At 35.5% G+C, this 16,885-nt stretch overlaps 3 protein-coding genes across 6 annotated transcripts; 2 read left to right on the forward strand and 1 right to left on the reverse strand.

Annotated features, from left to right (window-relative positions):
* Nucleotides 1-898: 898 nt before the first annotated feature.
* On the forward strand, nucleotides 899-5,675 carry LOC124828831 (uncharacterized). 3 transcript variants are annotated; one of them, XM_047302215.2, is made up of 9 exons: nucleotides 899-1,035; nucleotides 1,166-1,224; nucleotides 2,280-2,678; nucleotides 3,040-3,160; nucleotides 3,587-3,899; nucleotides 4,021-4,093; nucleotides 4,359-4,449; nucleotides 4,533-4,612; nucleotides 5,329-5,675. In XM_047302215.2, the coding sequence occupies exons 2-9, from the start codon at nucleotides 1,171-1,173 to the stop codon at nucleotides 5,461-5,463; spliced, it is 1,266 nt and encodes a 421-aa protein (XP_047158171.1). In that variant the 5' UTR covers nucleotides 899-1,035; nucleotides 1,166-1,170; the 3' UTR covers nucleotides 5,464-5,675. The 3 variants fall into 3 exon arrangements, with proteins under 3 accessions (XP_047158171.1, XP_047158186.1, XP_047158180.1); XM_047302230.2 differs by having other exon boundaries at nucleotides 925-1,049; XM_047302224.2 differs by lacking the exon at nucleotides 899-1,035 and having other exon boundaries at nucleotides 1,056-1,224.
* A 619-nt stretch (nucleotides 5,676-6,294) lies between these two features.
* On the forward strand, nucleotides 6,295-10,232 carry LOC124828814 (uncharacterized). Its single transcript, XM_047302203.2, has 7 exons — nucleotides 6,295-6,875; nucleotides 7,093-7,242; nucleotides 7,370-7,492; nucleotides 7,628-7,690; nucleotides 8,026-8,142; nucleotides 8,383-8,849; nucleotides 9,389-10,232. Exons 1-7 carry the CDS (start codon nucleotides 6,368-6,370, stop codon nucleotides 10,016-10,018), a joined length of 2,058 nt encoding a protein of 685 aa, XP_047158159.1. The 5' UTR covers nucleotides 6,295-6,367; the 3' UTR covers nucleotides 10,019-10,232.
* Nucleotides 10,233-10,411: 179 nt separating this feature from the next.
* Nucleotides 10,412-16,562, reverse strand: LOC124828787 (uncharacterized). Of its 2 annotated transcripts, XM_047302168.2 has the most exons (8): nucleotides 16,285-16,549; nucleotides 15,842-16,177; nucleotides 12,856-15,125; nucleotides 12,505-12,774; nucleotides 11,787-11,867; nucleotides 11,375-11,483; nucleotides 11,231-11,297; nucleotides 10,412-10,833 (listed from the first exon to the last, which is right to left on the reverse strand). In XM_047302168.2, the coding sequence occupies exons 1-8, from the start codon at nucleotides 16,370-16,372 to the stop codon at nucleotides 10,737-10,739; spliced, it is 3,318 nt and encodes a 1,105-aa protein (XP_047158124.1). In that variant the 5' UTR covers nucleotides 16,373-16,549; the 3' UTR covers nucleotides 10,412-10,736. The 2 variants fall into 2 exon arrangements, with proteins under 2 accessions (XP_047158124.1, XP_087947939.1); XM_088091813.1 differs by lacking the exons at nucleotides 10,412-10,833; nucleotides 11,231-11,297; nucleotides 11,375-11,483; nucleotides 11,787-11,867 and adding an exon at nucleotides 11,898-12,143 and having other exon boundaries at nucleotides 16,285-16,562.
* Between the last annotated feature and the right edge of the window lie 323 nt (nucleotides 16,563-16,885).

Here is a 16,885-nt window from a genome sequence, read left to right on the forward strand (position 1 = left end):
ATTCATTAAGTAATCAAATTGTTTAATTTAAAATATAAATTATTCATGATGGTCATATTATTTTTTAAATTATTGATAATTAAACCAGCGAATAAATACCTCAAGCACGTTAATCAGACCCTTTTGTATTCGGTCATGGTCAACGAATTTAGTTTTCTTCTCTCTAAACTGACTTTTTTTAACTAAGAGAATGAAATCTTGCGACTTAGGAGACTTTGGGGAACACAGATAATAAATTGGAAGAAACTTAGAAACAACATAGAATTGCGTACGAGAAACATCTATCAATGTCACAACCATTGTTAATCTGTTTTGGGTTAATATGTAAGAACATTTTTATATTGTGATTTAGTTGTCTATATTGTCACCAAAGTGGCAGATATATAATTAACTACTGTTTATTGTATAATTTAATTTCAACTTATAATGAACATATAAGTCCATTTTAGTCAACATCACTTCAATGGCTTTTGCTTATCATCTTCCTTCCAGAACCGGACATTGGATCGGATTTATCAGACCGGACAACGAACCGGACTCACGAAACTACTCTGTTTTGTTAATTGAGTGTTTTCTACTCTCTCCCATTGAAGCTTCATTTTTCTTACAGCTTAATTAATAACTTTAAATTTACAAATTGAGTTTCTAACTAATCTTTATTAAAAAACGTATTTCATTTTTGCAAATATTTTCATATTTAATATAATTTTTAAAATAATTATATCAAGCATCAACAACACTATTGGGAAAAAATGAAAATCCTATGAGAAGTAATAAGTTATTTCCTCCTATAAATAATAGTTATTAACAAAGTTACTAGATAAGAAAAAGACACCAGACATTTTTAATTTGTTGAAATAGGCAGTAAAAATATTCAGTAGATTCTAATGTGTTATTAATATTAAGAATTTAGGAGAAAAAGTGACGCAGAAGTTCAAGGATGAAAAAGATTCCGATAACACCAATATTCAACAAATAATGTAAAATAATTTCCAGAGGAGGAACGGGGGTCTTCAATAGTTGCTTGATTCTTCTGTACGACAATCTTTGTTGGATTCTATTCCCTTCACTTATCTCTTTCTCTTTCCTTTTTATTTTTTTCTTCCTATGCTTTTCTCTTTGGTTTTTCTCCCTCATTTTGGGCTTTTTTGATCTTTGTGACTAGCCATAATGCAAGCTGCTCAACCATCACTCACTGATGAAGCTCCCGAGATTTCCCATCAGGTTCTCTAACTATTTTTTGCATCTTTAACAAGCCAAGTTCTTTTCTTTTCACTTTATTTTTTCTCCGCCTTTTCCATTTGATTTTACAACTCTTCTTTGTAACCCTTTTTTATTTGGATGCTTCATATGGCCACTGGATTTTCTCTCTTGTATTTTCCGAGTTATGACTTTTTTTATGGGTATGTCAGGCAGTGTTTGATTTTTTTTTTTATTCAATTTTGGGGTTTCTAATTTTAGCTTATTCTGCCGTGTCTACTCAGGTGGACTGTTTCTGAAAAGCCCACGTTTTTAATTGATTTCCTTAGTCTTGTTTGAGTTTCAATATTTAGAATGCTGTTGGTCAGGATGTGAATCTTCGTTCTTTCCTCCTTATTGTGGGCTGAGGTTGAATTGGACATGAATATATCTTTAAGTGCCTACCTTATCTGATGAGAGCATGTCAACATGTGTTTGTGTGTGCTGTACTTGTTTGTTTTGTTGTTTCAATTATAAGAGGGTATAGGAGAAGATGAGAGAGAACATGCATGTGCTCTATCGGTGGTGAGAAAATTTTGATTTTGAGTTTGCAGAGTTTTTTGGTAGGTCCTTGAAGTTGATGCATCAGTTGTGTGCTCTGACGGATAATGTCGTTTGCAAAAGGGGTTCTGGATATGACCTTTTTCTTCTTAACTTGTTTGACATCTTGCTATGTTTTGATTTACCAGTTTCTGTAGAGAAATGTATAGACTTTTTGCCAGTTGCGTTGATTGAAGAACTTGATTCAGTTCTTGAATCTCCGTGTTGAAAGAGGATATCTAATAATGATCAACTTGTTAAGGATAATTAGTGATTCATCATGGAGCTAGATTTATGTGCAACCTTTTGATGTGCTTGCATTGTAATTGTCTTGTTTGGCATATTCAATCTTTTACATGCTTGCATTTTAATTATTGCATTCATGATGCTTTTTGAAATTATTTTTGCTATATTATCTGCTGTTCTTTGTCAAATTATGCCAAACTAAACTGCTGGGAGCCTGGCACAAGCTTTTGTTAAAGTGTCCTTGTTACATGCAGGGTGTCCCACTGGGAAACAAAGAAGTTTCAGATAGTGGACCCAATGGTAGGCGCCCTGATATTTCACTTCAAGTTCCTCCTAGACCTATAGGGTTTGGGAGCACTAGTGGTGGGAGGGTTCTGGACCATTCTCAAAGTTTCAGCAAAGGGATATCATCATCAAGAGGCTTCTTGCGGGCCTTGAGCTTCAAAAGAAAAGGAAATGTAGGAGATGGGGAAAGAAGCAGCCTACTTAGTTCAGACCCCAAGACAGCTGCAGACAGTTCTAATATGGCCTCCATATCTGAAATTGCATGGAAAAGATGCACTTCACTTCCTGTTACACCAGCATCAAATCTGTCTCCTTCAGTTGCTACACCCATTTCTGCAAGGACATATAATGAACAAACTAAGCCACATGTAAGTTATCTTCTACTTTGCTTTATTTATGGATTTTCAAGATGAAGTTTTATGCTAACTGCACCTCTGGCCATAGAAAAAGAGAATCACATTTAAAGGTCATATTACCCTCAGGAATCAGGATTTTGTTTCGAACATGCTATCAAAGAAACTGAACATTTGCCTCCACCAAAAAGGGAAAGATGAAACTGATCAGATGTGAGATTTTCAATGATGTATTTTAGAAAGCATGAAATTCAAACTCATGTTTAGTGCCTTCTATAGCATATTTTAGATGCATGATTGCATAAAATTTAGGGTTTCCTTTTGTGTAAAAAAAACTAAAATGAAGAAAATGCCTTTTTTGTAATTTGGTATGCAGAAAGACGTTGATCGTTCCAAGGTTTCAAGGTCCCTTTCTGTACCTGGACGAAATGTTGTTATTGTAAGATCTGTCTCTTTTTCTACCCGTAATGAACAGGAGCAACAAGATCAAAATGAAGGTATGTTATGCCACGAACTCTATTATTACAGTTCCATTGTCTTGCTTTCTTCTGTTTTTCAATTCTTAAGCTTGAAGATATCTAACCTTTTCCGAAGGTTGAAATTTGTTATAATCCCATGTTCATTTGCTTGATGGATTTGAGTCTAAAAGTATCTTAAGTGGATTCTTTGATGTTAAGGTTTCAGTTAATTGACTTTTATCATAAACAAATAATTCAAGTCAAGGGTTTAACACCTTAGGTAGAAATTTTCTTGATCCGTGGGCATAGTTTTAAAATATTGTTTGTTGACCACAGACAGAATGCGGGAATATTTCTGTTATTTCTGAACCATGGAAGTCTAATGAACACTGGAATTACTTTACATGTTTTCTAGCATATATTACATTTGAAACTTATGGGAACTCTCTATACCTGGCCAATCAGATCAAATAACTCCTGTGCCAGTAGAAGTTACTGCCGATGAAGAAATTCCTGAAGAGGAAGCTGTGTGCAGGATATGTTTCGATGTGTGTGATGAAAGGAATACCTTTAAAATGGAATGCAGTTGCAAAGGTGACCTGAGATTGGTGCATGAAGAATGTTTAATTAAATGGTTTAGCAACAAAAGCGACAAGAAATGTGATGTATGTAGGCAAGAGGTTCAGAATTTACCTGTAACTTTGCTTCGTGTGACAAGCTCTGTTCAACGACAAAACAGACAGATGCAAGGGCAGAACCTACATCCAGAGTCAATAAGGTGATTTGAAAACCTCTGTCTCAAATCAAGCAATCCATTATTTTCTATTATTTACCATACACTTTAGTTTTGGGTAACCATGGCATTCCTTTTCGACTAAATTTCTTAAACTTATTTGCAGCGCATGGCAAGACTTTGTGGTGCTTGTCCTGATCAGCACAATATGCTACTTTTTCTTCCTTGAACAGCTACTGGTATGCCTATTATTTCCTTTGACAAATGACTTCTAACATCCATCATTGAAGAACTCTTACTTTTGGTGTAACAGAAAAATGAGCAGTAGCTACTCATGCATAATTACAGTTGTATAATTATACCCTTTCCCCAGTAAAAGTAGGCTAACTGAGGATTTAGTGTAAAAATGTTTATAGTTTGGAGGTGTTTATAATTTTTCTTTCTTTTTCTGACAATTCGGTGTTCAAGAATAATTTGTTTGCTTTTTCTTTCTCTATGTTGTAGCTTCCTGAATTGAAGACTCAAGCTATTATTATTGCAGCACCATTTGCCTTTACCTTGGGCCTCCTAGCTTCTATTTTTGCAGTCATTCTGGGTAACGACCTTTCTTTTTGTTTTTTGTGACGATATGATATTTTGTTTGAATTTTAATTGTGTATGTACTTGTATTGTGTGCAGCAATTAAGGAGTATATATGGACATATGCTGCTCTCGAGTTTGCCCTTGTAGCTTTAACTGTGCATCTATTTTATACAATGGTGAGTACGAATGTAGAAATTTCTTGTTCACTTCCCATGATTGATTATACAATATCAAAGCAAAGCCTTCACAAGTCACAACCAAGTTGTCTCGATTAGCTACCCTCCATTCTTCTAAAAGAATTGAATTTCGGACAATCCCAAGGGGCTATTGCGTGAAGGGGGAGCACTAGAAACTTATGAAAAATACTAGGGAAGAAAAAACTTTACAATTTGCTACTAAAATGGAAAAACAATTTGTGGAAGAAAATATCAGTTATGTGGCTAGTAGTAGATATAGCAGTCCGTCAAAACATTTCAGGTTCTATTTGGACAAAATCTATCTGTTAGTAATTGCAGGAAAAAGAAAATGAAATAAACTTCTTCTCCATGGTAAAATTGACTCACGGGAAAGATAAAATCAACATTTAGATATGTTAAATGAGACAACTTTTTACAAATTTGTGTGTAAGCTAATTTTAGCTTATGAAGAAAACATATTATATTCATGTTATTATTTTATCAGGAGTTATGGAGAAATTCAATCAAAAGGGTTCGTATTATTTCTTATTTATTTCATGTGGTCTTCCTCTTTCTTCTTGCATCAACAATTTACAGTATTGCAAATAAAGAAAAAACAAAAGTTACAGTGATGATTCCTTGTAATTGAAAAACTATACATTCCAGATCCTTAGCTGATTACTTTGATATGCTAAAGCATTTTGACTCTGTTGCAGTTGCATTTGATGGCCATATATGCCATACTACTTTCATCAGTTTTGGGTTTTGGAATTGCTATGGCCATCAACTACGCATATATCCAATTTGTCACCTGGAGGCTTCAAGTCTCTTATGATGATAATCCTGTATGAATCTCATCACGAGAGAAACAGCTTCGTGGATTTTTTTTTTCTCTGTATTTACTGACAAGATGATCTGTCACAATGTTTATTATGAATCTTTTGTTTATCAATCAATACCACGACCATGTAGTATATTTTTTTTCCAAATAATATCATGAAAATGTATAATCAAGAGAAACAGAATCTCTTACATGTATCTATGAAATTATAAATTTATTTCACCGAATACTTTTCTGTAACAAAGTTAAGAAGCAACAAAAGATTCTCCTTGCTGTGGCAGGGAAGCTTTCTGTTTATTTAAAGAACTGATAACAAGCATCTCGCCTGGCTACATTTTTCGTCCGTTGAAGTTACCAATGCTGAATGAGAGCGAATAAATACTTGTTTTCTCACAGTAAATATATAACTTTTCTTCTGTGGTTTTTTTCTGCGGTTGGCACATAAATGGTCATTTCTGTATGAACTCGTTTAGTAAAAGTAAAACAGTGAAAGCCGCAAGACATCAATTTACATGAGAGCAAAGAATACATGCTAGTAGATCTTTTATGTATTACCTTCATCTACTTTTTTCAATGATAGAAAAAGTATAGGAATGTATCTTGATAAATATACTCGTTAAAAATGGCAAAAACCAAATTTACAAATATATATAAATTGGAATCAGGTTTCCTCCGTCGACAAGAAAATGCTTATCGTACATTGAAAGAAAAAACCATTTTTGGCAAGAATTGTTACTTCGAATAGTTTTGGATACCGTACGAAAATATTATGCATTTGATTTGGACGAACTATATATTTTCACTTTAACCATATACGTGCTTCGTCATTCTTGCAGAGCTTACTTGCAATATACATAATTTGTTGTCACAGACATATTGAAGGAAACATAGGGAGTTTTGAAGTTGTCATTGACATGGCTGAGATTGACGTTGAAAGTTTGTTTAACTATGCCATGAAGGGGCAATGGAGGGAAACTTTAGAGGCTTACAACAAAAACCCTGGTGCATTAGAGGCTAAGATCACAAAAGCAGAAGACACAGTGTTGCATCTTGCAGTGTATTTAGGCCAAACGAATTTTGTGAGGGAGGTGTTGGATGGCATCAACGAAGAGGTGTGTCTCAACGTATTGCACATGCAAAATTTGAAGGGAAACACCACTTTGCACCTGGCAGCAGAGGTTGGGAACGTGGACATGTGTCACAAAATGGCTAAGAGGGATTCCAAACTCATTTGTGCTCGTAACTTGGAAGGTGAAACCCCTCTCTTCTTGGCTGCTGTTCATGGCAAAAGAGAGGCTTTCTTATGTCTGCATGACCTAAAACAAAACCATGACGATGACGATGACGATGAAGATTATTCCTTGGTTAAGAAAAGCAATGGCAACACCATTCTTCATTGTACCATCTCCAGTGAACACTTTGGTTAGTTCGTCTTAACTTTTAGTTTGATTCCTTGAGTCTAGAAGTTTCTTTCATACACGCTTTAGAAAAGAATAAACTGATACAAAACATATATGATGAGGCATAAAAAAAGGTTACCCTCAATTGAAAATTTGATAGTGTTAATAGGGATAGCTCATTTTGCTGTAAATATCTTACTCGAGTTCAATTGTTTCTATGAAAAAATTGAATTTGATAGGTTTGGCGCTTCAAATAATTAAGTTGTATCCAAAGCTTGTGAATTCTGTAAACCAGCACGGGTTATCACCTCTGCAGGTTCTGGCTGGGAAGCCTAATTGTTTCAAAAGTAGCACGCGGATGGAGTTACTTCAGAGTATTATTTACAATTGTAAGAATATAACTTTCATGCACCAACTATTTCTAACTTTTCTACAATTATATAATCAAAATGTCTAAATTTTTCACACTAACTAAAGTGCTGTCACTACTGATAACGGGTGATTTGTGTTGGTCAGGTTCGATTGTTGATGAGATTGAGGAAACAGATGATGTATGTTACAATAGAGAACACAAAACTCACCACTACCCAACGAACTACGAAACATGCGCCACCTTCTTTTCATTGTTGAAGAGTACTGGTGCGTCCTTGTACTTAGTATTATCGTGTCAGAGTGATGATGTGTGGATACTTTATATATCATAGACTCTATGAACACCTTTTTTTTAACTGTTATTATATCATATCACTTATTATATCTTTTACACTGTTACAGCAATAGGAAAAGATGACAAAGCTGCAAGCAATGACGAAGAGAGTAATGTCTCGCAAAAATCTGGTAATTTCCCCTGTTGTGAGTATTTCGTGATGCTCCTCCTACCCTCCAAAACCAATCAAAGAGTGCAAATACCAATCCATTTACCATGGTTTGAGTAAGGAAACAGAAAGAATAAAGAACAACCAGACATGTTCATTTGGTTGAAAGAAAAATTATCTTTCAAGCAATAAAATTTCTACACTTTCTCTTTTTCTTCAATTTATATTTCAAATCTTCTTCTGTCCTTAATTTATTTTGTCTCGATCCATCTATGCAAACATGTTTTTTGCCAAGCATGTTATTTAAATGCTAAGGGCTTTTGAAAGTACTAATGTCTACAATATTTACTGAAGCAGAGGAAGAGCAAGCAAAGAAATCAGAAAAAAAACGTTACGGGTTCCCACCCAATTGGGCAGCAGCGATCCGATTCCTAACTCATATGATGAAGCTCTTGCTAATCATTTGCGGTGTTGGTAAATCTATTTCTCTACCCATTGTTAGTCAAAATCATCGAGAAAGTGTCAGATGTGTTGCATCACTTTCTTTCATGTTTTTACACTTTCTTAAAATGGAGAGTATTTGCATACGACAACATATACTTGTTAAAAGTAAAACTACTTGACATAAAAGAAGCAGTGGACAAATTGAAGTAGAGAAAGGTGAACGCATTTTCACTTTTTCTTTGCACAGAATGACTTTGATAACGCATGCAGGAGCAAATTGGATTGGTAAAATCCAACGAAAGAAGGTGAAACACATTCAGGCTATGCAATTGATGAATGAACTAATCGAGTGTGGTTCTTCTTCTTTGTTCAAGCATGATTATACAAGTATGAGTGTTCATGGGAGCGTGAAAAGTAGAAGAAAGGCGGCACCTATTCTAATTGCAGCAAAGATGGGAGTGAGGGAAATGGTTGAAAAGATCCTTGACACAGAACCAATGGCTATCCATGAGGTGGATTCTGAGAACAAGAATGTTGTTCTTTTGGCCATAGAGAACAGACAACCTCATGTGTACAGCCTGTTGAATAAGAGAAGTTTGATTAGGGAAACTGCATTTCGTCAAGTAGACAAGAATGGTAACAGTGCATTGCATCTTGCTGCCACCTATGGGAGTCATAGGCCTTGGCGTGTCCCTGGTGCTGCTATGCAGATGCAGTGGGAATACAAGTGGTACAAGGTCAATATTCTTCCTATCTCATAAGAATTTCAAAAGATTTTCACAAATTAAGAGTGGTCTTAACTTTAAGGAAAATCTACTTGTTTTAACTTCAAAATATTTGTTGTATAGTCCTACAGTTTTAATATGATGGTTTTAGTTGCTGTGTTTTTCATAAGCTGGAAATTTCGTTTCTGATTTCATCAAAATGCGATATAAGATTGAAGATGAAATCTTGTAACAGTTCTAGTATACCAAGATAAAAACTATGCTTTTCAAAATTCGAGGAATAAAACGCATTTTATCATATATTATATACGCGTAACTGTATAACGAATATCCAATGACATATCATGACTTTTTGTAGAAATAAAATCGTATAATTATCTGCTTTAATCTATTCATCTGAAATAAAATTTAGTAAATATTATGTTTTTCTTACTCTTGTGTAAAAAGAGATCACCCAGATGCATGATGTGTTTGGAGGTAAATATCTAATTTAGGGTAATGTTTTATGACAAGTATATTTTGGCATGGATCATAATGATTGTGGTTTTCAGCTTGTTAAGGACTCCATGCCACCAAATTTCTTTGAACGTTACAATGAGAACGGAGAAACAGCAAAGCAGCTCTTCATTAAAACACACCAAGGACTTGCGAAAGAAGGTGGGAAATGGCTGGCCAAAACATCAGAATCATGCACACTGGTAGCCGCGCTGGTTGCAACAGTTGCATTCGCTACCTCGACGGCTATACCAGGCGGTCCTGATCAACGCACGGGTTATCCATTACTTGGAGGAAGACCTGCTTTCAACATCTTCGCCGTAACATCACTAGTTGCACTATGTTCCTCTGTCACAGCCCTTGTTTTATTTCTTTCAATACTCACGTCTCGGTTCCAAGAAAAGGATTTTGCTTTGGACTTACCCAGAAAGCTTCTTCTGGGATTGACCACACTCTTCACATCTATAGCATCTGTCTTGGTCTCATTCTGTGCAGGGCATTTCTTTATAGTTGAGAATGAGCTGAAATTTGCAGTTTATCCCATATATGCTGCTACGTGTTTACCTGTGTCGTTTTTTGCACTTGTGCAACTCCCTCTTTACCTTGATCTCTCCTTGGCTATGATAAGGAAAGTTCCCCAGCGCAGCTATAAAGTGCACTCGCACGGAATGCATCATCATTATTAGCCCGAGTTACTTTTTACAATTTCATGTGCAACATTGTTGTCTGTTAAACTACCACTTTTCGACACATTCATTTCTTTGTTCAAATAATCTTTCTTTTAATTGGTTGTTTCTAGGCAATTATCACAAGCACTTTTGTTGTGAAGTGTTAATTTTGAAAAAATAAACATTTCACACTAATTAGTCTATTTATTATTTACATATTTATTAACTTTTACATGACTTGTCAAACTCTTAATAGGAAGTCTAAGCTTTTTTCGTACAATAAACTTATGCTCGGTGTAATGGTTATGGTTCAACTGCTGTGGGCTTCAGTTGTAAGTAAATGGAGTGCTTTTGTTTTTACCATTTCCGCATCATTGGGTTATATATTATTTATAATCTTTTTTACAACACTTATATTTTTCAATCAAATACTATTATTTCATCACATTTCTATTCCGTTTGTAGCACCCGAAAGCGTGAAAGTACATGAGATACCACGAGAGCAACATGCTACGTTGGTTCATCTCAAACACTAACACTAAGATTTACAGCCTCGATCTGCATCACTCAATTGTCCCAAAAGGAATGGTCAACTAAAAGACGAGGAAAAACACCTTTCTATGATTTTTACACAATAAATATATTAACCGGAGAGGGGGTGGGACATGTGTTGGAAAATATCTACATATGGCCTAAACTACAAATTATAAAGAGGAAAAGTAGAAGTGGAACCACTCTAATCACATTTAGTCACAGGTGTAAATGTTCCGTTGTCTCTTTTTAACCATACGGTGGAACGAGTTTTCTTCACATTGTCTGCAAAAAGTCGATGCCTGCAACCAACATGTGCACATCAGGACCCAACTACCATAGATACTGGCACCCAAAATCAAGAAACCCATCATTGAAAAGATGCAATTTTGTAGGCATTAAATTAGATATCAAAAAATTGAGAGCAGAAAATTTTGCAAAGAAATTGACTAGCATGATAATGGCAAACCCGCCAACCCACTACCTGAGGGAACAACATGTATCTAATGAAAGTTTTCTTCCCAAAAGAGAGATACAATTCCTTATTAAAAGAGAAAAAAGAAAGTTTATAATAAGGTGAAAACGGGCCGTAACACAAGATTTCTCAAAGTCTGGACAGCAGACTTACATAAGGAAATAAAGTTAACGTTATAGATTCAAATTCATTGGTAATACGAGCAAAAGAACAAAAAATCAGACCTTTGATACTCTAGCTTCTGTGTAACTATGCCATTCAGCAACAGTTCTGAACTGTACACCATTGCCCCTGCAGGTGAAAAACATGGTATTCTAAATTTTCAATATGGAGAAAATTTCCCAAAGCCATATGAAACAGTTTCTAACCCTTCTCAAGAAAAGGCACCGAAAAGGCATAATCTTCTTCACAGGATAAGATCAGCAAATCATCTGGAACTGTGTGGCCCTTCAAAACCGACATTACTTTCTCCACAACCTTGGAAAATCGTTACAAGAATAAATAATAATTGAGATAGATCAAGTGTAATGTCAAAAGCTTGAGCCAAAAGAAAGATTTGTTCTATGTTACACAAGTGTCTATGCTTTCTGAGAAAAGGAGGAAAACAATTACTTTGATTATACAAATAATAATATAGAACAATTATAAACTTTGATTATTATTCTATGATTGGTTCACAAAAAATCATGAAAAGAAGGAACTATCACAATTTTAAAGATATAATTTTCCTCAACCATTTATGAGTGCAAGTAACGAATATACATGGAGAAAGATGTATACCTGTCCATGAACTGCTCTTGCTAAATTTGAAATCATCTCTTTACTAGGTTTAGTATTTGGGGTGATCAATACTCTTCGACCCTACAGAAAATTATGATCATTTTATCAGGGCAACATGACGGCAATGCATGTTTGTATATAAAAGAGGTTTAATTAAACTTCTATACCTCCTAAAAGTTAAAATCTGGTTCACTTAGTTTCGGTTAGGATTTTATCCCCGTAAGCCATGTTTTGCTGATGTGGTTTCATAATGAGGAACTAAGTTATAGCACTGAATTTTATGACATGATCGAAGTTGAAAACTAACCGTAAACTAATGGGGACTTCATAGCATCAAGTTGAAAACTATGGGAACAGCTGTTACAATTAAAATCAGAGGACTCAAGATAAAAGTGGTAGATAAGAGGATTATAAATCCAAGACTTGTTTATAAACAACAATGGTAAGTGAGCCTTATCGCACTGGGTAGGCTATCCATACACACAAATACGTTTGGATATAATAAATTAAAACAATTTATAAGTGAGACCAAGAGATGGGTTCAATAATCCAGTGAATCTTTGATAAAAATCAGAATTAGAAATCGCTAAAAATTTGCATGATCTCTTCTAAAAACAAATGACTTCGGTAAAAATTACTGTTGGTGACAACAAATCCATAATCCAAGAATTTTAAAAAAATACTACAAACTCTTTTCACCATGCATGCCATATATTACCTTTAAAAGAGGATGCTGAACTGCTCGTGCTAGTGAAACTGGCAAGCTGAAACCTAACTCCTTTTCCTTTTTTGCATCCCTCAATATGTGATTTCTCTCATCAATAAAACAGTTAGCTTGTCCGCAGCTCTCGATCCACAAGTGTGTGACCACCAGTTTACCAAAAGCAATAGCTTCCAACATATTTCTAGTTCGCACAAATTCATCAGCTATGAAGTGGGTAGCATCTGCAATGGAAGACACCACAGAAACTCCAAGCCGTGCTAAAATCTGCAATGAGCACCAGAATACGTCTGAAAACCACACCTTTGCGCTTACTAATAGAAGTTTAAAAAAAAAATCAAATGATACCTTCTTCTGATGCTTAATAATATCTTTGTCCATGTGGCGGCTGTAAAGAACTCGAACATCGATCATGTCCCTCCTCTTCCTTGAATCTTTAGATGGAGTAAGTAATTCAGGTCTAATGGTTCTCAAGCTCTGAAGTTCCTTGCTAAGTGGCGATGCACCGTTCACAGGCCTCTTATACTTTGATGGAGTTGAAGATGCCAAGTCAGATAACCTGCTCCTCTCTCTTGGAGATTCATCTGAACTGGTGGCTTCAGAATTACTAACATTATCCCCTGGGTTTGTTTTATCTAAATTTACCTCTGGTATTTTCCCTTGTTTTCGATCAACAGAAGATATTACTGAACCATCCTTCGAAGAAGATTGATCTTTGCTATTTACATGTGATTTGACATCAGAATCTGTTCTCGTTTTTCTCTTACCAGCAGTAGATTTCCCAGTATCTATAGGTTTTGCAGATGGTTTGGAAGAACAATCTAATGTATCGGATCCTTTATCATGATTAGACAACTTCCTAATTCTGAGAGATCTCCTTCTTTTAGGACAATCTACAATATCCAATTCAACACCATCACTCAAACTAACAACACTTACCTTCAGAGCCGAATTCCCAAATTGACTCAATTTGGAATTATGACCTACTTCACAGTGACCAGTAGATTTAGAATCCAATGCTCTGGATGCCTGTAGGCCAATTCCACTTTTCTCAGGGGAATCAATACCTATATTCCCATCTCTCAAACTCTTGGATGATATATCAAGGTTTATTGATACATTTAGTGATAACCGTCGTCTAGTTCTGTAGGCAATTGGTGAAATATGCCAAACACCATCCTGCAATTGCCTTTTATTGACTGAACTACCTTTTCTTTCTTTGCCGTCAGAATTATTCAACTCATGAAGTTCTACTCTTTTCAAAGCTCGAGCTGACTTTCTTTGTACATTTTTTGGAGACAAGGATATTCTACCATTTTCACTATCAGTGGAGGTTTGGTTGCCTTGTGCATTTAACTTACTCCTCTTTGATCTAGTCATCACACTATCCTTTGTGTGTTGCCTGACTTCTTTAGTGTTTCTCTTTGATATACCTGAAGTTTGCAACATTGATTTAACATCAACTTTCCTTTTCCTGTCATATTGTCCCAAATGTTCCTTTGACGAAACCAGCCCCACTTTTCCAGTAGAAGAGTTATTGAGTTTATAAGTTAAACCACTACGAGTAACATGAACAGTATCATTATCAACAACATCCTTGGCATTGCACAATGTTTCCATAGCCTCAGCAGCCATTTGAGTATCTGGTCCTACATCCAACATCTCCTGTTCTCCTGCATTAGCATCAGGCTCCATATCTCCTCTAGAGCAATCAGCGTTAAATTGTTTATCCAATTCATTAGCTAGATTCCGTTTTAACTTTATTGTTGCTTCTGGTATAACATTGTCCCTTGCTTTCAGAATATTCATCCCAAGTTTTGAATCAGAATGAACTGCAGTCTTTCTATTATTAGGAATACTCTCGTTTTTCTTATCATCATTTAGATTTAGTCTGCATACTCTCCTCTTCTGGAATCCCAGCAACGACCTTGGCCTACGTGTTTCGCCCTTAAAAAAATCGTTCTTTCTCCTTAGATATATATCTCCCCCACCCTCATCCTCACGGCTATCATCCCATTCATAAATCCCAGTTCTTGCAGCTTTGCCTCTATCATTTACAGTCCTGGCCAAACTATGTTGCCTTTTTGTACTGGGAATGGATTTTGACTTTTGCTCCATATTATTAACACAGTTAGTTTCTTGATCAAACTCTGTGATATTCTCTTTGAGAAACCTATCTACAAAGTCAAGAGCATTGACCTGTGACAATACTCCAGGTTCTTGAGAGTTAACGTAGCTTAACCCTTCCAAATCACCATGGCAAATAGGCAGGTTGTCTAAGTCGTTTCCTTCATTAAGAGAAGTTCCATTTGTTTCAATAGGTACATCATCATTGAAAAGTTTTCTCACTGTCGACTTAGCAACCTGACTCTTAAATCCCCCAACTTCCACACTATATTTCCCACTATCATTTTCCTGAACAATTCCCTCAACTTTCTTTGAAAAACTAAGAAAGGACTCCCCTTTATCCTTTGCAACCAGTGATTCCTGATATTGTTCACATCCTGAATTACCCTTGACCACATCCTTATTTTCTTTCGAATCTACCTTGTGAATGGCAAGAGCAGCTTGCCGCAAAGATTCTGCACGAAGAAAAGTAAACCGAGGTGGCATTGAACCTGAGAAATATATAAAATTTATTACGAGAATTAAAATGAAACGAAACACAATCACATATGTTACATTTCAGAAAAAACAAATTACAAAATAATCAACCTAGCAATGTATTTAGTCCTACACAGAAAGCTAAGATAGTCAATCGGATACAAAATACGTGGAAAAACAAAGAAGCAGGGAAACTACTTCACTTAAAAATAAATGAAAAGGATAAAAAAAAAATATGGAAAACACGTCACCACACCCAACCAAACTAGTACGTATTTCACCCCAAAGGTGAGCTAATTAAAACATAATATTGGGATGAAAGTCGTAGATAATGCAAAGTCCTGATGTGTAAGCCAATTTTTCTCTTCTTCAATATGCATGCCTACTAGTGCAAGAAATGGGTATAGACAGATAAAGTTTCCACAAAATTTTTATAATTTTCTATTACCACTAAAATTGCTAAGATATGTTATTAAAAACCTAAGAATGAATAAGCCACTAACAAAATCGACAATGTTAAAAATCACCACTTCAAAATCGCCACTTTTTAGAACGCTGTTTCCATTTCTTTCCATCAATCCACTGATGAAGTCTCTAAATTCACAGACACACAAACAAAAGCCATAACAGCTGAAACAGTGTCAGGTACCTACCAAATTACCAGCAGCTCCCAACCAACGCACCCGAGGAAAAAAATAGAAGGAAAATCGGAATTGACTCACTCACTCACCAGAACAGTTTCGCTGCCACGATTTACCCTTTCCGCTATCCACTTCACCATTGTCACTGTCAACAGAAAGCTCATCATCATCGACATTCTCCAAAACTTGCGTTCTATCAGATTCGCACACTTCGTCCAGCAACTGCGTCTCACCATCACCCAACGCCTGAGTTTCACTAGCGAGGTTCATAGCTTCGTTTTCCAAAATGTCGTCATCGCCATCAAATACCTGAGTTTCCCCGGCAAGTACCACCGCCTCGGTATCCAAAACGCCGTCATCGTCGAAAGGCACAGTATCTTCGAAGTACCGCCATTCCTTGTCATCGCACTCATCGTCCTCCACGCCTGAGATTTCGCCAAACAAACAAAAATGTTATATTTGATACAAAATTAGGGGTTTCAGTCACATGATAGATATAAAAGAAATTGAATTGAATAAAAGAGATAGCGACCATCGGCGTCGAATGGTTGAGTGTCTAAGTAATCAAAATCTGCGTGGATTCCATGATCATCCTTGCCGGTAGAATGGTTCGGACTCATCGCTGAAAACCTCTCTCGAAATTAGGGCACAGAAAGAGAAAAAAAAAAGATTAAAGAGTCAGAATTTTTTTGGAGGGAAAATGTCGCGGGTTTTCTTGGATAGTGGCGGCATCAAAGAACAGTGTAAAAACAATAGTAATCTGTAACTTTTTCACATTTTAGGGTTTGTGAAATTTTTGCAGTTCTTCACTACTATGTGTCGGTTATTCGTTATGGTGAAGTAACAAGTTTAGTGACTAATCGTCATTTTTCACTCCCATTTCAAATAAAAATAAACGAATTTTGATTACTTATTTAGGATTAAATATATTTTAAGTTTTTAACTGTTTTCCTTTCAAACTTTAATTCATATTTTTAACTTCATACTTTAAGAAAGTTAAAAAATTTATATTTATTTATTTTTAAAATTAGTTTAAAATGAAAAGATTCCGAACTAAACATATCTAATTCTATTTATGATTTTTAATTTTGTCCTACATCATAATTTCTTAATTTTATATATATCTAACTTAA

Source organism: Vigna umbellata, chromosome 5 (assembly GCF_029865625.1).
Source record: "Vigna umbellata cultivar VRB3 chromosome 5, Vumbellata_1.0, whole genome shotgun sequence".
In the NCBI taxonomy this organism is placed as follows: domain Eukaryota; kingdom Viridiplantae; phylum Streptophyta; class Magnoliopsida; order Fabales; family Fabaceae; genus Vigna; species Vigna umbellata.